Source organism: Chrysemys picta, chromosome 21 (genome assembly GCF_011386835.1).
Source record: "Chrysemys picta bellii isolate R12L10 chromosome 21, ASM1138683v2, whole genome shotgun sequence".
Lineage (NCBI taxonomy): Eukaryota > Metazoa > Chordata > Testudines > Emydidae > Chrysemys > Chrysemys picta.
The window spans coordinates 22,527,699-22,549,331 of NC_088811.1; the positions used below are offsets into that span (position 1 = coordinate 22,527,699).

At 49.3% G+C, this 21,633-nt stretch overlaps 1 protein-coding gene across 6 annotated transcripts in view; it reads left to right on the plus strand.

Annotated features, from left to right (window-relative positions):
- Window positions 1–21,633, plus strand: part of ECE1 (endothelin converting enzyme 1) — a 156,323-nt gene that overhangs the window by 83,150 nt on the left and 51,540 nt on the right. For all 6 annotated transcript variants that reach the window (XM_005281717.5, XM_065574847.1, XM_065574845.1 and 3 more), the window contains exons 3-4: window positions 17,510–17,651; window positions 18,489–18,701. In XM_005281717.5, the coding sequence (XP_005281774.1) occupies window positions 17,510–17,651; window positions 18,489–18,701 (355 nt within the window). The remainder of the gene's footprint in view (window positions 1–17,509; window positions 17,652–18,488; window positions 18,702–21,633) is intronic.

A 21,633-nucleotide genomic window follows, 5' to 3' on the forward strand; every position in this document is an offset into this window, starting at 1 on the left:
CAGGGCTTCCTGAAACAACCAATGTTCTATGCCAGAGAAATTGAATAGGTTACTTAGTCACGTCCATAAAGAACTCGGCTCTTCATGGAGAAGATATGCGATTTGTTTTAAGTGGCTAGCGCGATCTATTACCTCATTGGTGTCGTCAGGTATAAACACACAACATTCTTTTCCAATGAGAGCACAGTTCCCTCCTTTGGCCGCTAGCACTATGTCCAATGCCTGACGGTTTTGGAGGGCCATCTGTCGGATCGCCCCTGTTTCTTTGGCCAGGGTTTTTAAACTGTCTCCGGTTTCATTTGCCATTATTTCAACTACTGCTTACAAGCAGGAGCGTTTTTGCATGGTGTATTAGGGTATGTCTACACTACGAAATTAGTTCGAATTTATAGAAGCCGGTTTTATAGAAATCGGTTGTATACAGCCGATTGTGTGTGTCCCCACAGAAAATGCTCTAAGTGCTCTAGTCGGTGGACCGCGTCCACAGTACCGAGGCTAGCATCGACTTCCGGAGCATTGCACTATGGGTAGCTATCCCACAGCTATCCCACAGTTCCCGCAGTCTCCGCCGCCCATTGGAATTCTGGGTTGAGATCCCAATGCCCGGATGATGCAAAACAGTGTCGCGGGAGGTTCTGGGTACATGTCGTCAGGCCCCTCCCCCTCCGTCACAGCAACGGCAGACAATAGATTCGCGCCTTTTTACCTGGGTTACCTGTGCAGACAACATACCACGGCAAGCATGGAGCCCGCTCAGCTCACCGTCACCATATGTCCTCTGGGTGCCGGCAGACGTGGGACTGCATTGCTACACAGCAGCAGCAGCTAACTGCCTTTTGGCGGTAGACGGTGCAGTAGACTGGTAGCCTTCATCGGCGATCTGGGTGCTGGCAGCCGTAGGGCTGCATTGCACCAGCCCCTTGCCTTTTGGCAGTAGATGGTGTATTACGACTGGTAACCGTCCTATTACAAGTTGGATCATCGCACATAGAATCTTCCCTGAGCAGCAGATTGTGCAATAGGCCTGAAGGCCATCGTAATACACTAACTGCCAAGCGCCCAGTATTTGCTGCCAAGCACCCAGAAAGATGCCGAGGGCTATCAGTCACGCTGCACCGTCGTCTTAAGATGTAAAAAATAGATTTGCTCTGTATTCATTTGCTTCCCCCTCCCTCCGTCAAATCAACGGCCTGCTAAACCCAGGGTTTTCAGTTTAATCTTTGGGGGGACCATTCTGTGTGACAGTTGTTTGTGTTTCTCCCTGATGCACAGCCACCGTTCTTGATTTTAATTCCCTGTACCTGTACGCCATGTCGTCACTCGGCCCGCCCTCCCTCCCGCCCTCCCTCCTTCCCCTAGTCCATCAGATACTAGTTTCGCGCCTTTTTTCAGACCAGGCGCCATAGCTAGCACTGGGATCATGGAGCCCGCTCAGATCACCGCGGCAATTATGAGCACTATGAACACCACGCGCATTGTCCTGGAGTATATGCAGAGCCAGGACATGCCAAGGCGAAACTCAGACCAGCCGAGGAGGCGATTGCAGCGCGGCGAAGAGAGTGATGAGGAAATTGACATGGACATAGACCTCTCTCAAGGTACAGGCCCCAGCAATGTGGAAATCATGGTGTCACTGGGGCAGGTTCATGGCGTGGAACGCCGATTCTGGGCCCGGGAAACAAGCACAGACTGGTGGGACCGCATCGTGCTGCAGGTGTGGGACGATTCCCAGTGGCTGCGAAACTTTCGCATGCGTAAGGGCACTTTCATGGAACTTTGTGACTTGCTTTCCCCTGCCCTGAAACGCCAGGATACCAGGATGAGAGCAGCCCTCACAGTTGAGAAGCGAGTGGCGATAGCCCTGTGGAAGCTTGCAATGCCAGACAGCTACCGGTCAGTCGGGAATCAATTTGGAGTGGGCAAATCTACGGTGGGGGCTGCTGTGATCCAATTTGCCAGGGCAATGAAAGACCTGGTGATATCAAGGGTAGTGACTCTGGGCAACGTGCAGGCAATAGTGGATGGTTTTGCTGAAATGGGATTCCCAAACTGTGGTGGGGCCATAGACGGAACCCATATCTCTATCTTGGCACCGGAGCACCAAGCCACCGACTACATAAACCGCAAGGGGTACTTTTCAATGCTGCTGCAAGCCCTGGTGGATCACAAGGGACGTTTCACCAACATCAACGTGGGATGGCCGGGAAAGGTACATGATGCTCGCGTCTTCAGGAACTCTGGTCTGTTTCGAAAGCTGGAGGAAGGGACTTTCTTCCCGGACCAGAAAGTAACCGTTGGGGATGTTGAAATGCCTATCGTGATCCTTGGGGACCCAGCCTACCCCTTAATGCCATGGCTCATGAAGCCGTACACAGGCAGCCTGGACAGTAGTCAGGACCTGTTCAACTACAGGCTGAGCAAGTGCCGAATGGTGGTGGAATGTGCATTTGGACGTTTAAAAGCGCGCTGGCGCAGCTTACTGACTCGCTCAGACCTTAGCGAAAAGAATATCCCCATTGTTATTGCTTCTTGCTGTGCGCTCCACAATATCTGTGAGAGTAAGGGGGAGACATTTATGGCGGGGTGGGAGGTTGAGGCAACTCGCCTGGCCGCTGATTACGCGCAGCCAGACACCAGGGCGGTTAGAGGAGCACAGCAGGGCGCGGTGCACATCAGAGAAGCTTTGAAAACGAGTTTTGTGACTGGCCAGGCTACTGTGTGAAACTTCTGTTTGTTTCTCCTTGATGAACCCTCCAAACTTCCCCCCCCACCGACCCGGTTCACTCTACTTCCCTGTAAACCAACCACCCTACCCCACCCTCCCCTCCCCAATTCGAGCACCGCTTGCAGAGGCAATAAAGTCATTGTTTTTTCACATTCATGCATTCTTTATTAATTCCTCACAGAAGTAGGGGGATAATTGCCAAGGTAGCCTGGGATGGGTGGGGGAGGAGGGATGGAAAAGGACACACTGCATTTTAAAACTTTAACTCTTATTGAAGGCCAGCCTTCTGATGCTTGGGCGATCATCTGGGGTGGAGTGACTGGGTGGCCGGAGGCCCCCCCACCGTGTTCTTGGGCGTCTGGGTGAGGAGGCTATGGAACTTGGGGAGGAGGGCTGTTGGTTAAACAGGGGCTGTAGCGGTGGTCTCTGCTCCTGCTGCCTTTCCTGCAGCTCAACCATACGCTGGAGCATATCAGTTTGATGTTCCAGCAGACGGAGCATTGACTCTTGCCGTCTGTCTGCAAGCTGACGCCACCTATCGTCTTCAGCCCGCCACTTGCTCTTTTCAGCCCGCCATTCAGCCCGCCACCTCTCCTCTCGTTCATATTGTGCTTTTCTCATGTCTGACATTGACTGCCTCCACGCATTCTGCTGTGCTCTATCAGCGTGGGAGGACATCTGCAGCTCCGTGAACATATCGTCCCGCGTCCTCCGTTTTCTCTTTCTAATGTTCACTAGCCTCTGCGAAGGAGAAACATTTGCAGCTGGTGGAGGAGAAGGGAGAGGTGGTTTAAAAAAGACACATTTTAGAGAACAATGGGTACACTCTTTCATTACAAGGTCGCATTTTTCCTCTGCCTGCCGGTTTGGTATGAGAGATCACTCACGCAGTGCCCCAGGCAACATATTTCGGCTTGCAGGCAGCCATGGTAAGCCACAGTCTTTTGGCTTTTTTAACCTTCTTAACATGCGGGAAAGGTTTCAAACAGGAGCGCATTTCCCATATCAAGGATGAATTGGGTTGTCCATTTAAAATGGGTTTTCAATGTAAAAGGAGGGGCTGCGGTTTCCGGGTTAACATGCGGCACAAACCCAAGTAAACCACCCCCCCACACACACACACCCGATTCTCTGGGATGATCACTTCACCCCTCCCCCCACCGCGTGGTTAACAGCGGGGAACATTTCTGTTCAGAAGAGCAGGAACGGGCACCTCTGAATGTCCCCTTAATAAAATCACCCCATTTCAACCAGGTGACCGTGAATGATATCACTCTCCTGAGGATAACAAAGAGAGATAAGGAATGGATATTGTCTGCATGCCAGCAAACACCGGGACCATACGCTGCCATGCTTTGTTATGCAATGATTCCAGACTACGTGCTACTGGCCTGGCGTGGTAAAGTGTCCTACCATGGCGGACGGGATAAGGCAGCCCTCCTTTTGCAAAGAAATCTCTTGCAAAGGCTTTGGGAGTACATGAAGGATAGCTTTCTGGAGATGTCACTGGAGGATTTCTGCTCCATCCCCATACACGTTAACAGACTTTTCCAGTAGATGTACTGGCCGCGATTGCCAGGGCAAATTAATCATTAAACACGCTTGCTTTTAAACCATGTGTAATGTTTACAAATATTTACAAAGGTACACTCACCTGTGTGCCCTGAGGGTCTTGGGTGAGTTCGGGGGTTACTGGTTCCAGGTCCAGGGTCACAAACATATCCTGGCTGTTGGGGAAACCGGTTTCTCCGCTTCCTTGCTGCTGTGAGCTACCTACAGTACCTCCATCCTCATCTTCCTCGTTCCCCGAACCGTCTTCCCTGTGTGTTTCTCCATTGACGGAGTCATAGCACACGGTTGGGGTAGTGGTGGCTGCACCCCCTAGAATGGCATGCAGCTCCGCGTAGAAACGGCAAGTTTGCGGCTCTGCCCCGGACCTTCCATTTGTTTCTCTGGCTTTGTGGTAGGCTTGCCGTAGCTCCTTAACTTTCACGCGGCACTGCTGTGTGTCCCTGTTATGGCCCCGGTCCTTCATGGCCTTGGAGACCTTTTCTAATACTTTGCCATTTCTTTTACTGCTACAGAGTTCAGCTAGCACTGATTCATCTCCCCATATGGCGAGCAGATCCCGTACCTCCCGTTCGGTCCATGCTGGAGCTCTTTTGCGATCCTGGAACTCCATCACGGTTACCTGTGCTGATGAGCTCTGCGTGGTCACCTGTGCTCTCCACGCTGGGCAAACAGGAAATGAAATTCAAACGTTCGCGGGTCTTTTCCTGTCTATCTGGTCAGTGCATCTGAGTTGAGAGTGCTGTCCAGAGCGGTCACGATGAAGCACTGTGGGATAGCTCCCGGAGGCCAATAACGTCGAATTCCGTCCACACTACCCCAATTCCAACCCGCAAAGGCCGATTTTTATCGCTAATCCCCTTGTCGAAGGTGGTGTAAAGAAACCGGTTAAAAAGGGCCCTTTAAGTCGAAAGAAAGGGCTTCGTTGTGTGGACGTGTCCAGGCTTAATTCGATTTAACGCTGCTAAAGTCGACCTAAACCCGTAGTGTAGACCAGGCCTTACTCCCCCAAGTGGGATAAGGGAACCGCCAATGGCCTCTTCCCAGGTTAAGGGGCTTATGTTATTTACATAACATTGGGCATCTGGTAAGTCCCTTCTTCTTCACCTGAAATTACGGAGGCGTTCTCGTGGGAAGGACCCTAGCACTCGGAATTGTGGGAAGAGTCGGGCGGGATAACAGATACCTGATCAGTTAGCTGGTAATGCAATATAACCTTTGGTCCCACAAACCCAATGATGGCCTATTAAGGCCGGGAAGGGTTGGTTGCACCCATTTGTCACATAGATGCCTGCAAAGGAGGAGTAATATCCTCCAAAGGGCACAGGGTAATTCTCCTTACGAGGAGTGGTGTTATTTGCATGGCATTGAAAGATTGTATTGTTTTCAATAAGATTACTGTAGGGGGAACATGAGACTGATTTTTCTGTTTGATCCCAGGTCGAGAAAAAAATTCATATCCCTATACCCGGCCCGCCACTCTTTAGTTTTGTTCGAATAATCCCATATACCATTGGCCACAATAGGCTGAAGTTAGTGGCTTTTTCCCAGATCCAGCCCTGTCCCATTACACACCCAACACCAATGACCTTTTCCCTCCACCACACTTATCCATTTAGATACATTTATTTCCACCACTTCCCAAGTGTCATTGCTGTTCCATGTTTTGTTAAACGGAGGAGGTCCTCCAGTGAGGTCTGGGGAATTGAGTGGGATTGCCAAGACAGGAACACCAGTTTGAGAGTGGGCTGGGATGTGGCTGCAGACCCAGCATTTAGAAATATTAAGGGTCTGAGCTATCCACACTTGCTGCTGGATAAAAGAATTGTCATCGTCGACTCCCCAGACCTTAAGACACCAGCAGCCAAGGAACAGGCGCCACCAGAGGCGCATGTTGGAGGCAAGGCCCTTCTGGTTCTGACAACCTCAACTGTGGGAACCGCAGTCATGGTTTTACGTCCACCAGGCAGCAGGTGTTAGGCTCGCTACTGCTTCTTTTTGGGCCTTGCTTTAGGTCGTCATCTGCTTCTGGCAACCCTTACGAGAGCGTAGATTGTAAGGTATTGCAGGCTGTTCCTCTACGTCTTCTTCTGGAGTCAAAATTGACTCTGCGTGGTCCTGAGGTGATGATTGGTTCGCTGGGGGTGGTGCCTTCTTACACTGCGAAGCATGTATCCACGCTGCAATGGCAGACAGTTTAAAAGCCATTTGGGTAGTAAGCAGTACCTGATGATTCTTTGAGGTCCTTTAAGTCTCTTTACTACTTCTTCCTTGACTCTGGCTATAACAATGGCCTTCACACCTTATCTTTTCCTGATGCATACATTCCTCATTCACACAAACAGATTGAGAATACAAACAGTAGTATTTTATATTGAGCAAAAAGGCATTGCAAATTAAACCTTGCTAAGTTTTACAATCAATAACCAAGACAATTTATATTGAGACCCAGGCCTTTAATGTTCCTCTAATCTACTTAACATAGACACAATAGAGAATCCTGTTTCTTACTTACTAAACCTTAAAACAAAGAAATGTATATTTAACTAGAGTGCCTACTTTGTAATACATATAGGAAACCATAGTAGACATTATAACTTATTCTAAAACAATAGGGTGACCATAATCAGTCATAAGGATTGTTCTGGTCTGTCATTCCTTTCTGCTATTCAAAAAGGGTGGCTGACAGGATGAAATCAAATCATACATTAATTCTCATAGTACATTATAAAATCCAGCTCCTACATATCCCCCTTTTCTCTTTTGACACTAAGATTATTAATCGCCACTGTCACTTCTTATTTAGTTTGCGTAATAGAAAATACTGGGAGGTGATTTGGGCTTGTGGCTCTAGCTTTGCATACATTTGTTTTATCCAACAGCACATTTCAAACATTCCAATTAAACACATACAATTTAAAACCAAAAACAATTAGTAACATTAGTATGCTAGTAGTTGTGGGAGACGATTCAGAAAATGTTATACCAATGGTAAGCTGTTATATCTTTCTGCAGTGGCAATTCTTAACATGATGCCACTTGCATGTATAATATGACTGTTCGGTTTCCCACATTGCCTTTTTGTTTGTTTTAGGAACTATATTACCTTTTTACCTTTTTAAAACACAGTACTTACATTACATTTACATTTGCCTATTGGAAGGTTGCTAACACTTCCATTCTTTTATAACACTTTTCCCCAAGAATTAACACATACACATAGCCCATTATACAGTACTTTGGTCTTATTATTCATTTTATCCCACATACAGGAGCCTAGTGAGATGTCTTTACTACAGGGCTGTGGAGCAACAGGCATGGATAAGCATACCCACTGTTCAGGCATTAAATCCATGAGGTGGTGTACCTCAGTTTTTCCTCTACAGCAGACCAAGTTTACAATGTCTTTCCTGCTGTGTTAAGCTTTATATTTGTTCACAGGTAATAGCTGAAAAGCATCATTACCATAAAGGATTTTTCCAAAAATCATACACACTATACATTGTTACAGGGGTACTTATTAACATTAAATTTATTTCAGTTAAAGGTATCTTGTTATACCATGCCTTTTATTTAGACAATTTGTTTGCTGACGAGGTATGTCCTTTATTTGCAGTTTCTTTGTGCTGGCAGTTCTCTCCTTCCTTTATCAGTTAGGTAATTTGCATCAAGACAGGCTTGGCTTTTGGATTCAGTCATCAGCAGAGCTCAGAGACTCTGTCTTAAAAGGAACACAATTAACTTTTATCAGAGGTTTGATTACTTTTAACTCTTGCTTCCAAAACACGCACAGATCTGAAAAAGAAAACACAATCTATTGTGGCTCCTTTGGAGCCCTAATAGGATTTTAATTAAGTAGCATGTTTCATTTGCATTTCTTTTACCCCCTCTATAATATACACTGCACATTCCTTCTATACTTTAACTTTTAAAACATTAGCCATATTAATTTTTACACAAGGTGTAACTGTTTGTTTTGTTCTTACAGCGTTTTTATGTACCCTTATCAAAGTGACAGTCTGATTACACAGAGCCATTTTAAGGCTGTGTTTCTAACATTGCTTCTTTTTGTTTTGTGCACCTCACCCCTGCTGTTGCTTCAGAGGGCCACTGTCTTTATTCTTTTACTACAGCTCTCATCTGCTATTTTGTTACAAAAACAAACAAACAAAAAGAATCCAGAATCTCTTCCTATTCTTCTGATTTTGACTGCCCTGCTGCAGCCATGACTTGGTCTTTATTTAAAAACATTTCAAATTTTGTAAAGAATCAAGTTACCCCTTAAGGGTTAAATACCAAAGCCAACCAACACTGATTACCTGTGTCTGGCAAAAAGGTCTGTCAGTTTTGCAACTTTGAATTAAAGAGTCAAATGGATTTTTAGTGGCATTATAAACAAAACAAAACCAATTTATCTTAAGCCTACAAAACAGGAGTTTTACAAACCTCACATATTCCCACAGACAGACAGATACATACACATTTTCTTTTCCTTAACATCCCTTTTACACTGCTTTGTTTTTACATAGCTGTACGTAGCTTACATTATCTTTATACATTTGGAGCAGTTAAGTTCCAATAGAACCCCCCCCCTTATGTTCTTTTAGCAAATTTGACTAAATTGTTCATAGTCAAATGATTTTAATTAGATAGTCTCTTTACCTGGATTATTTACAGATATTCTTTTGGAAAAGGGCCCATTTTTCCTTTAGAATGGCTGCAAAGAAACCAAGAATTCTTTTAACAAGGTCCTTAACATTTTTACAAGGTTTAACTGCTTAATTCTCTCCAGCCTCTGTAGAGTTAACTTTTCACCCTCTTTCCTTTAATCACTTGTTTAACTAGGGTTACCATATTTTGTGCCTCCAAATGGAGGACACTCACAGCCCCCGCCCAACCCCGCCCCCTCCCCAAAGTCTCCGCCCCCTCCCCTGCTTCCCGCGAATATTTGATTCGCGGGAAGCCTGAAGCAGGTAAGGGGTGTGTGTGGGGGGGAGGAGGCGTGGCCCAGGCTGGCCCCCCGGCGTTTCCAGCCTGGGTCGGCTCGGGCCCTGGGGTGCCGGCCCCCGCCGACCACCCCCGGCCCGCCCAGCACTGCCGGCCCCCGGCAGCCCGGCGCACCCCCCGGCTCCCGGCCCCGCGGGCCCGGCTCCCAGCCGACCCGGCTCCCCGCCGGCCCGGCTCCCCGTGGGCCCGGCTGACTGGCTCCCCGCGGGCCCGGCTGACCCGGCTCCCCGCCGGCCCGGCTCCCCGCCGGCCCGGCTGACCCGGCTCCCCGCGGGCCCGGCTGACCGGCTCCCCGCCAGCCCGGCTCCCCGCGGGCCCGGCTGACCGGCTCCCCGCCGGCCCGGCTCCCCGCCGGCCCGGCTCCCCGCGGGCCCGGCTCCCCGCGGGCCCGGCTCCCCGCGGGCCCGGCTGACCGGCTCCCCGCCGGCCCGGCTCCCCGCCGGCCCGGCTGACCCGGCTCCCCGCCGGCCCGGCTCCCCGCGGGCCCGGCTGACCCGGCTCCCCGCGGGCCCGGCTGACCCGGCTCCCCGCGGGCCCGGCTGACCGGCTCCCCGCCGGCCCGGCTCCCCGCGGGCCCGGCTGACCGGCTCCCCGCGGGCCCGGCTGACCGACTCCCCGCCGGCCCGGCTGACCGGCTCCCCGCGGACCGGCTCCCCGCCGGCCCGGCTGACCTCCCGATTTTCCCGGACATGCCCGGCTTTTGGGGATTTCCCCCCGGACGGGGATTTGAGCCCCCAAAAGCCGGACATGTCCGGGAAAATCCGGACGTATGGTAACCCTAGTTTAACTCCCAAAATGACACCTTTATCAACTCAGATTTCACCATTTTAAGTATTGTTCCAGGGGTTCATGCTTGCACTTATTCCTGACACTATGCCCTTAGGGCTTCCAACCTGTTTTTCAGTTTCTTTATCTGTCGCTTGCCTGCTTGTCTGGGCCCCGATCCTGCTTTCTCCAATGAACCATTTTTGTGAGTGATATTGTGGTCATTTCACAATTTTGAAAGAAATGTTTAAGGAAAGGGACCAGGAAGGGTGGGGGCTAGTTGAGGAGCCCACCCTCCTTGCTGAATTGGTAGTGGAACACTAAAGAATCAGTTTCTGAGGCAGACAATGAAGGGGAACAAAACAAGGGGCTTTTTGTCCTTTTTACAATGAGATGGGAGTATGAAGGGGGTTGGGATCGATCCGGGGTGGTGTGGTGTGTGTGTGTGTTTTTGAGAACAGGGTAAAGGGGAGCGCTCGGTCTGGTGGTGGGAGAGGAGGCTTTTAATAAAGCTTTTAACTTATTATTTGAATATTTGAGAGAGGTGAGTTTTGATTTTGTCCACCTATGATTTGTCTCTTCCCACCACTGGATGAAACAATTAACCTCTCCTTTAGAATCATAGAATATCAGGGTTGGAAGGGACCTCAGGAGGTCATCTAGTCCAACCCCCTGCTCAAAGCAGGACCAATCCCCAACTAAATCATCCCAGCCAGGGCTTTGTCAAGCCAGGCCTTAAAAACCTCCAAGGAAGGAGATTCCACCACCTCCCTAGGGAACCCATTCCAGTGCTTCACCACCCTCCTAGTTAAAAAGTTTTTCCTAATATCCAACCTAAACCTTCCCCACTGCAACTTGAGACCATTACTCCTTGTTCTGTCATCAGGTACCACTGAAAACAGTCTAGAGATCCATCCTCTTTGGAACACCCTTTCAGGTAGTTGAAAGCAGCTATCAAATCCCCCTTCATTCTTCTCTTCTGCAGACTAAACAATCCCAGTTCCCTCAGCCTCTCCTCATAAGGCATGTGCTCCAGCCTCCTAATAATTTTTGTTGCCCTCTGCTGGACTCTCTCCAATTTTTCCACATCCTTCTTGTAGTGTGGGGCCCAAAACTGGACACAGTACTCCAGATGAGGCCTCACCAATGTCTAATAGAGGGGAATGATCACGTCCCTCAATCTGCTGGCAATGCCCCTACTTATACAGCTCAAAATGCCGTTAGCCTTCTTGGCAACAAGGGCACACTGTTGACTTATAGCCAATTTAGTTTTAGGTTGGCCGAGTTTGTCTTTTAAGATGTCCACTCAGTCCTTGTCCCAAGATCCTAACAGTGGCCACTGAGTTTTGGGATCTCCCTGAGTTAGCCTAGACCATTTTTCCAGGAATTTACAGGAGTCCGGACTCTTCCTAAAATGCGCCGGCGTCCCTTTAGAGAACTGCCCCGACTTAGACGTCTGGTTACCCATACAAGAGGACTTTACACACACCAATCACACAAGAAGGAAATTCGGGTTCGTCAGAGCGATGCCTGGTGCAACACACAAAAGGAGCCCACAGGCTACTGCCTCAATCGCCCTTGCTTTCACACCAAGGGTTTTACCCAAGGTGTGGTGCGGCTGCGATTGTGCAGATTTCACTCACTCAGACCGCGGGGACAGGAACCCCTTGGTTGGCCGATCCCCGGACGGAGATGGCACCCAGGCTCAAACACTCCACAGAAGGACGGATAGACACAGAGACAGGACAGTCCTCAGTCCGGACAAAACACAGAAATAATTTCCTGATGTCAGATCCCGGGATCCCTACCAGAACAGAGTGGGAACCAACAGGTTCGATGGCGTAGACTTCACTGTGGTCGTGCGCCCTTCCATTTTGGAGGAGGACTGCTCAGGCCACATGCCCAGGTGCCACTGCCCCGGTCGTCCTACAAAAATGGTCAGGAATTACACGACCCCAGTGAAGACGGTTGCTATCTCAGTGGGACCTCCAAATTGTCAAAGTTAGACTCAGGACTCACTGAATTGTCAGACCACTCTGTTTTATTAGCACAGCACTCTGCTAATACATTCAGATATTGTGAGCCCCCATGCAAGACCCAAACGGTCTTATTTATACAGATAAAAGGGTGCGAACTAAACAAAGGAACAAAGAGAGCAAAATTTTAAAATTTACCTGAGGCACAACATGCATATCCTACTTCCTTACTAACTCTTATCGATCTAAGGCTAATACTTCACCAATCGCCCTTAAGTGGAGCAATTGTTCTATCTCAGGGTTCGGCAACCTTGCAGAAGTGGTGTGCCAAGTCTGCATTTGTTCACTCTAATTTAAGGTTTTTGCCTGCCAGTAATACATTTTAATGTTTTTAGAAGGTCTCTTTCTCTAAGTCTATACTATATAACTAAACTATTGTTGTATGTAAAGTAAATAAGGTTTTTAAAATGTTTAAGAAGCTTCATTTAAAATTAAATTAAAATGCAGATCCCTCTGGACCGGTGGCCAGGACCCGGGCAGTGTGAGTGCCGCTGAAAATCAGCTCGCATGCCACCTTCGGCACGCGTGCCATAGGTTGCCTACCCCTGTTCTATCTTAATGTCTGCTTTCCTGACACCTGGATCGCAGCATTTCTCATTTCTACTTAAAGTCACAAACAGCATTCTTTAATTCATTCTATTTCTTTAATATAATTAATTTCACTTTCACATGTGTTAGCAAAGCCGTGAGGTTGCCTCACAGGATGTAGTCCGCTAGGACTCAGCTCTGTCATTTCCATGCCTTGCTTAGGACAGTGACTTCAGACCCAGCTTGGGGGATGGGAAGCGTAGTCTGTAACCCATTGCTGCTCTCACAAATGCAGTGTGTTGTCACTTAGTCTAGTGCTAAAGCAAGGGACCCATTGGTCCGGAGCCAGTTGGCCATAGCTGGAGCAAACACAACTTGGCAATAAATCTCCCTACTAAAAACCATCAACAGCCTTGTTGCTCTGAGTCCAACATGGACTGGGTCAGTTCCAAGGGAATGTCATTCTCCTCTTCTCCCCTGCCTGCTTCCCTCCCTCAGTTTATATCAAGGCCTTGCCTTTCCTCCGGAGAGCCAGGAGAGTCTGTCTCAGACTCCCTGAGTGGTCAACAGACGTGATTCAGAAAGACAAGCCCAAGGAGAGCCATGTGTTCAGGCGGCCTGCAGTCTGCAGGGCTGTAATACGTGGGTCTGATTCCGGTGGTTGGGCTGGGTGTAAGGTGGCTGGGGGGTGATATTCAGGAGGTCAGACTAGATGATCTGGTAGTTCCTTCTGGCCTTAAACACTGAAGACTCAGCCTTCCCTTCCCCAGGGAAAGCTCCTTTGCTTCCAGCTTGGCTGCAGTCCTCAGGTCTTGCAAACACTGCTCCTTCAAAGACCAGAAGAGACAGGTCCTCTTTGTGTCAGAGCAGCTGCTGCCTCACCTCTATTTCCTGTTGTCTCCGGACGATTGGAAAAAGGCAAATATAGTGCTCATATTTAAAAAAAGGAAGAAAGAGAACCTGGAGAACTACAGGCCTCACTTCAGTCCCTGGCAAAATCATGGAGCAGGTCCTCAAGGAATCCATTTTAAAGCACTTGGAGGAGAGGAAGGTGATCAGGAACAGTCAACATGGATTCACCAAGGGCAAGTCATGCCTGACCAACCTGATGGCCTTCTATGATGAGATAACTGCCTCTGTGGATATGGGGAAAGCGGTGGATGTGATATATCTTGACTTTAGCAAAGCTTTTGATATGGTCTCCCACAGTATTCTTGCCAGCAAGTTAAAAAAGTATGGATTGGATGAATGGACTATAAGGTGGATAGAAAGCTGGCTAGATTGTTGGGCTCAATGGGTAGTGATCAATGGCTCGATGTCTAGTTGGCAGCTGGTATCAAGTGGAGTGCCCCAGAGGTCAGTCCTGGGGCCGGTTTTGTACAACATCTTTATTCATGATCTGGATGATGGGATGAATTGCACCCTCAGCAAGTTCGCAGATGACACTAAACTGGGGGGAGAGGTAGATATGCTGGAGGGTAGGGATAGGGTCCAGAGTGACCTAGACAAATTGGAGGATTGGGCCAAAAGAAATCTGATGAGGTTCAACAAGGACAAGTGCAGAGTCCTACATTTAGAAAGAAAGAATCCCATGCAGCGCTACAGGCTGGGGACCAACTGGCTAAGCGGCAATTCTGCAGAAAAGGACCTGGGGATTACAGTGGACAAGAAGCTGGATATGAGTCAGCAGTGTGTCCTTGTTGCCAAGAAACCAACGGCATATTGGGCTGTATTAGTAGGAGCATTGCCAGCAGATCGAGGGAAGTGATTATTCCCCCCCTATTCGACACAGGTGAGGCCATACCTGGAGTATTGCATCCAGTTTTGGTCCCCCCACTACAGAAGGGATGTGATTAAATTGGAGAGTCTAGTGGAGGGCAATGAAAATGATTAGGAGGCTGGGGCACATGACTTACGAGGAGAGGCTGAGGGAACTGGGGTTATTTAGTCTGCAGAAGAGAAGACTGAGGGGATTTGATAGCAGCCTTCAACTATCTTAAGGGGGGTTCCAAAGAGGATGGAGCTCGGCTGTTCTCTGGTGGCAGATGACAGAACAAGAAGCAATGGTCTCAAGTTGCAGTGAGGGAGGTCTAGGTTGGATATTAGGCAACACTATTTCACTAGGAGGGTGGTGAAGCACTGGAATGGGTTACCTAGGGAGGTGGTGGAATCTCCTTCCTTAGAAGTTTTTAAGCCCTAGCTTGACAAAGCCCCGGCTGGGATGATTTAGTTGGTGTTGGTCCTGCTTTGAGCAGGGGATTGGACTAGATGACCTCCCGAGGTCTTTTCCAACCCTAATCTTCTATGATTCTATGATGGTTTCTGCAGCTGGAGGGTGCTTCCAGAGTTGCCACCTTGGGCAGATGTTGCAGGGCAGGGCAGATGTTAAGCCCACTAAACAGTATTTCGCTGCCCTAGGTGCTTCCCACCCCAAACTGTCTGGAGGGGTATCCAGCTAGCATAGTGATGGTGCAGTGGCTGCTGACATAGGGAGGCAGGGACTTAGAGGAGCATATTTCCCACACCCAAGTTGGGCAGCTGGGCCAGAGTTGGGCAGGTGTGGCAGTTCTCAGCTGCTGAAGGAGAGGCAGCAGCTACCCTTAAAGAGACAAACCATCTGAAACTGGGCTTTAGGAGCAGAGGGACCAGAGCTTCACTGGTGTGGCTGGTTGAGGGGTGGCGAATTCAAGGGGAGCCCCAAAGAATAAGCCTATATTTCCCCCAACACAGTCATGCATACGAAATGACAGCACTAGACAATTACTCTCAGTACCTTTTAGATACCTCTATGGCCTCTTGTTACCACAGCATCTGTGCATCTCGCCACCTTTTATTTATCATCCCACACCTGTGTGGGTAGGGCTATTATCCCCATTTTACAGATGGGAAACTGCAGCACAGAGAGACTATGGGCATGTCTACACCAAAAAAAAAGGTATGTTATTAACTCAGGTTAGCCAGCTCAGGTTAAAATAGCAGTGAAGATGCAGCATCTCTGCTTTTAATTTGTGTTAGCAGCTCAAGTTAAAACCTGTAGGGCAGCCTGTGATCGAACTCCGGCTGCCAAGTTAGTGTGTCTTCACTGCTATTTTAACCCCAGTTAGCTAATCTGAAGGTATGTCTACACTACCTGCTGGATCGGCGGGTAGTGATCAATCTATCAGGGATCGATTTATCGCATCTAGTGTAGACGCGATAAATTGATCCCTGATTGCTCTGCCGTCAACTCCTGTACTCCACCGCGGCAGAGGCGGAAGCGGAGTTGACAGGGAAGCAGCGGTAGTCCACCCCGCGCCATGAGGGCACGAGGTATGTCGACCTAAAAAATACGTCGACTTCAGCTATGCTGTTCTCGTAGCTGAAGTTGTGTATCTTAGGTCGATCTCTCCTCCCACCCCACCCCCTCCCCCAGTGTAGACCAGGCCTGAGTTAAGAGGTCACCTTTGCATGCAGTGTAGACATGCCCCAAATGATTTAGCCAAGGTGACACAGGAAGCCTGTGACAAAACAGGGAGTTAAACCTGGGCCCCCCATGGCCAGCACTCTAATCGCTGGATTATCCTTCCCCTCTGGGTTAGGTGGTACTGTCAAGAAAACCAACACGGTATTTTAAAAAAAACATCTGTTCCACAGTTAAGCTTGGTAGGTCAGCTCCTCAGCTGGTGTCTGTTAGCATAGCTGTAGTGATCCCTATGGCACTATCCCCATACCCACCAGCAGAGCTCAGTCCCGGGCAGGCTACATGGAAATAGTTTGCATTGCTGTGAAATCAAGACCCTGGATTTACTCACTCTGGATATTTTTTGCAAATGTGTTAAGCAGCAGGAATTGAACCCACGTCTTGAGCGCCAGGCCACTAGATCAACCTTCCCCCTGGACTTGGGGTGACAACAGAAGTACTATAGGAAACAATACTGCCTGGGAACACTGATGCCCTAATACGTCTCTTCCATCTCTGGGCTCCAGGATTTTTTATTCAGTGCTGCAGCACCATAATACCCTGTCCCTATATTCTTATGTGGCCCACATTAGGATAAAGCCTTCCATTGCATTGAAGTAAAGGGATTTGCCTAATCATTTACTCATGAACCAGCAGGGAGCTTTGCAAAGCCATCCTGTGCATCCTATTCTCCAGTTTTTCCTTTATCTGACTTCCAGTCCAATGGAAATGTTTAGGTAACAGCATGGAGGTAACAAAACACACAAGTGCATCCATCTCTGGCTTGGAGCACCTGTTGGGCAAGGGAGCTGGGCTGAAGTTTCCAAGTGCCAGCAGAGCTCCTGGAAACTCCTCTTCATCCAGCTGATGAAAACTACCCAAACACGTCTGACTGGGAACAGGTGATGATGGCTCTAGACTTGCCAAGGTCTGAAATATTCCAATTTCCAGTGTTCTGGGTGCATTTCCTCTGATTGTGCCTCCCTTCCTGTTAGGATTTCTGGTTAGTGCAGAGTTCTTTCCAGTTCACAAACTTTACATGGGCTCTTCCCCCTCCTTCTGTCAACCCTCCCCAAAGAATCTGGAGCTTTGCCAACCTGCGAGTGACTTGTTCATAGCAATCTCTCTGCAGCACTGTCTTCATGTAGCACAGCTCCTGTTGCATGAGAAATAAGTGACAAGTTCTCAGACGATTTTAAATAAACTACCCCAGTTACCTTCCATCACTGGCACGTCTGCTGGAGGGACGGGAGGAGGGGAGGGGCAGGATCTGAACAGTGTCACTTAAAATACAAGTCTATAGAAACAGGAAAATGTGATGGGGGGATGTTTTTCTTCGTAGCCCCAGTTCAAGGGATATTGACCTAGTGGGAAGGTGCAGACGTTCCTGTCATCGGTGTGGGAGAGTAATTGGACTGATTCTTCCTTTTCCCTCCCTAGGTAAATTTCCGTGGCTCTGGGAACAGCAGAAGTTGCTGGACAGAACGCACTCACATTGAGAAGCGTCTCTTGGTTCTGATCGTGGTTCTGGCACTCAGCCTCTTGGCCTGTGTCTTAGCCCTGGGATTCCAGTACAGAGATAGTAAGTCCTTCATTTGCATGGGATCTATGTATGGTAGCTGTAGGGTGACTGTGTGGAGAGCACTGATGGCAGCTGCTATGGAAGTGAGCCAGGGGTAACAGCTGAGCTCCTCGTGGGCAAGTCAGATCACAGCATCCTTGCTATAAGACTCAGAGAGCTCAGGTTTGAAATAGGGATGAAGGCAAAACCACCTTCCCCTGCAGCAAGGGCCTTTCTGGGTCAGGGCTGAGAGATGCTGACAAATGTGGCTGGAAGGAGGATTCCATTCTCTGGGGCATCAGGCAACGCTTTGACCAGCACTGCACTCCTCTGGGTGGGGCAGAGGGAAATAAAGATTGCTTTGCATACCTAGTTCAAGATGTGTAAAGAACTTGTGAACTCCTCCCCCTTCCCCCTCCCACCCCATCTGAATTTTAAGGGCAACAGTCCCCTGGCTCTAGTCAGCCAGATTCTCCCTGGCATTGGTAGGAAGTGGCACCATGGTAAAATAGGAGTGACTTTAAGCCCTGTCATCCTGCATTGCTTGCCCCTGCAGTGAGATGCTGTAGGATAGTTTGGGAGTCCCAACACCCGTTTTTAGGGGATCTGAGACCCTAACTAAGGGAGGGAGGAAATGAGGAATGAGACTCACTTGCCAAGAGAAGTAGCCAAAAGGTCCAATTGTACATGTGCCCAGATACCGGAAGTGTCTTGTCCATTGGGTTTGGCTCAGACTCTGACCCACCTTGATGCTGAAGCCTTCCCAGCGAACTCTGTTTTCAACCAAGGCACCAGGCCAAACTGTTTGGATGCCTCCAGAGTGGCTTGTGGTCTGATATTCTGCCCCTTCCCTTCCAGGGCCATCCAAGTCATGTCTGACGGAAGCCTGCATCTCCGTGACCAGCTCCATCCTGAGCTCTCTGGACCAGTCAGTGAGCCCCTGCGAGGATTTCTTCAAATATGCCTGTGGTGGGTGGATGAAGGGAAACCCCATGCCCGATGGCCACTCACGCTGGGGCACCTTCAACAACCTCTGGGAGCACAACCAGGCCATCATGAAGCACCTTCTAGGTAAGTGTCTTCTTATGTACCACCCATGAGGCAAGGTGGCCATTCACTAGCAGGAGAGGAAAAGCAGCAGGAATCCAGGGACTGGGGAGATGCCCCTCAGCTGATCCTTCCTTGTGACTCTGGGGTGCTGACTTGCCATCTCCATGAACCTGGATAGGCTAGTCCCAGTAAAGATCCTACTCCATCTGAGAGAGGTGAAGGTTACAACGTTGCCTCAGAGAACTATAGTATCTGGGCAATGCTCTCCTATGCTGCAAGATAGGCCAGGAGCCAAGCAAGCTCTACCAAACAATCTCTTTCCACCTCTCTGTGGGGACCTCTTGCAAGTGCATGTTCTGCAGCTGGGTGGGACCAGCCCTGCAGCATCATTTCCCAGTGCTAACTTTGCCAGAAGCAAACTCTGCCTTGCGTTCAAATGGCTCCTGGATCTTTCACTTCCAAAAAATGAAGGGTCCAGGGTGACATGGCGGGGGCTAGGGGAGGATGATTGCAATGCTATCTGTCAGTTGATAAGAGGGCAGTGGCTTGGGTTTTTGCTCCTGCTGGGTTTCCACAATAATTATGGACATGATTTGGTCATGGAGGTCACGGATTCCATGACTTTAACAGATGTCCGTGAGTACTTCAGTCTCAGCCCCAGGCAGTGGGGCTCAGGGAGGGAGCACCACCTCCACCTCCTGACTCACCTCAGCGGGCCATCCATCCTATAGGTCAGTCAGTGTCAACGCCTCCGAGCCCAGTGGAGATTTTTGGTTGCTATGATCATACCCTGATTTTGTACATTTTTACCATGGCTGATCAGTGAATTTTGCCTAATTTTACCATGACAAAATCTTATCCATAACATTAATAAAAGTAGCCCCTATCCAAGATCTAGGTGCCCTGACGTGTAACAAAATTAAAATCAATACTGTCTTTCCCCTGACACCAAGACCTGAGAACTGAATCTTTTAGAAAATACACAGCTTCCCCCCCCCGCCCGCGTCCCACAGATCTAACCCCACCCAGCACAGAAGCTTGCAACATGTCCCAGGGTTGCTGGAGGCATAGATATAGTATAGATGAACTCCACAGCATGCCCTGAAGATCCAAATATCCAAGCTATTTCAGAGCTGAGGACCCCTCACTAAGAAAGCTCAACTCCCAGCCCTCACTCCTTTAAATTAGGTGGATCCGGCATGAGTGGCTTTGCATGCTGCAGCTCTGAAGATATGGTGCGATGGGAGAGATGCCTCTACTGAGTAGAAAGGTCCTGTCTGTTGTGGACCTGGGTGAGCGAGACAAGTTACCCAAAAAGAGAAATCTGAGTGTCTCTGGGGGACTGAGAGTCCTGTGCTGGTGGAAGAAACTCTGAAGCAGTGGGGGTGCCGAGCTGCAGGGGAGCATCGTCCACCCGCCTAATGGGAGTGTCGAAGAACAAGGGGCTATGGAGGATCCCATAAAACATGACGCTCCTCCTGAGCAGCTCTCTATAGTTCTCCCAGGGCTTTGTCCTCTGATTTAAGCCTTGGAACATGGGCACCTCCCTGCCTGTACACTAAGGGAGCGGTCGCCATATGCTGTGTGCCGGCAGCCGCCAGAGGAGTTAGCCTCTCTCCGGTGCCAGCTCCAGCCAAGGCAGGATATGATCCAACAGCTCAGATGTGGCGTCTGTGGGCTCAGCCAGGAAACCAGATCTTTCCCATATTTATTTTTCTTTACGCCCCCAGGATTTTTGACTTTCGTGTTCATCGCTTTGTCTGGGACCGAGGAGAGTTTGCCGAGTGAGTTTGAGGCCCCACCCCCTCACTGTGGAGAGAGCCTCTTTGTTTCATTAACCAAGGCAGGAGCCAAATGCGGAACTGCCAAGTTGTTTTGAGGGGCATAACAATCCAGGCCAGGATCTTCTGTCCTTGCTTCCAGACACTCCTGGCTAAGGAAGCCCCTTGGTATCTGGTCAGGACGGAGCTCCTTGTCTCTTACTCGAAGCAGTGTTGAAATTCAGTGGCCTGGTAGGAAGCTCACTCTCCGTTAGTCTGAGCTCCTTTCGTTGGGCATTCTAGGACTCCTCTCTGGATTCCAGGCTTAGCTTGTTCTCTCACACAGACACAACAGTCCAGCATTTGATGGGTTTGCTGCAGTTGACTGGCCACAAACCCATTTTCATGTGGGCACGTAAGTAGGGTGTGAGACAGTTCTGAGATACAGCTGTGGTTCTGACCCACTTCAAGTGCCACATTCAGCTCTGGGCAGACACAGCCTCAGTGTTGCTGGGGTAGCTGAGAAGATAGCAATGGCTGCAGGGCCCTCATGACAGAGACACTTGCTCCTGGGACATCTAAGAAAATCACTACCTCTGGACTTTCCCTCCCTCAATCATTATTTGCAAACCCTAATACCAAATCCCATTGGAAGGGCCTACTTCGCTTATTGAGCTAGTCTGAGACAGAACCTGCCCCCAGCACAGGCTAGTCAAGTACCTTGGATTAAACTCCCTGCATATAAAACTAGAGTCTCTTCAGGCTAACGCCTAGTGCTCACTATGGCTGTTGCTTATGCTGGTGCAGGTTCAAAGGGGAGGCTGCTTGTGTCTCCCCTATACAGGATTTGGGGGCAGGTCATGTGGCCCTGGGGCTGCCCCAACTTGTGCCACTATTTCAATACCCCATGCAGCTTTCTTTGTAGGATCATAGAACTACAGGGCACAAATCCACCCTGGCCGTCTCTTTTCTCTGGCCACCTGCACTTTCCTTTGGCTTTCCCCAGCACATCTCCTGCAGAGATGGAGCTGTCTGTGTCAGAAGTAGGAGTTCTCCTGTGCTTAGTTGGGACTTACTCCTGTCCTACAGCCCCTTTTGCAACAGCCTCACTGGCTCCGCCAGTCCACGGAGGTGGCCTGGAGAATGGAGGAGAATTGCTGCCAGGTTTATGGCTAGGGAAAGGGCCCCTTTTA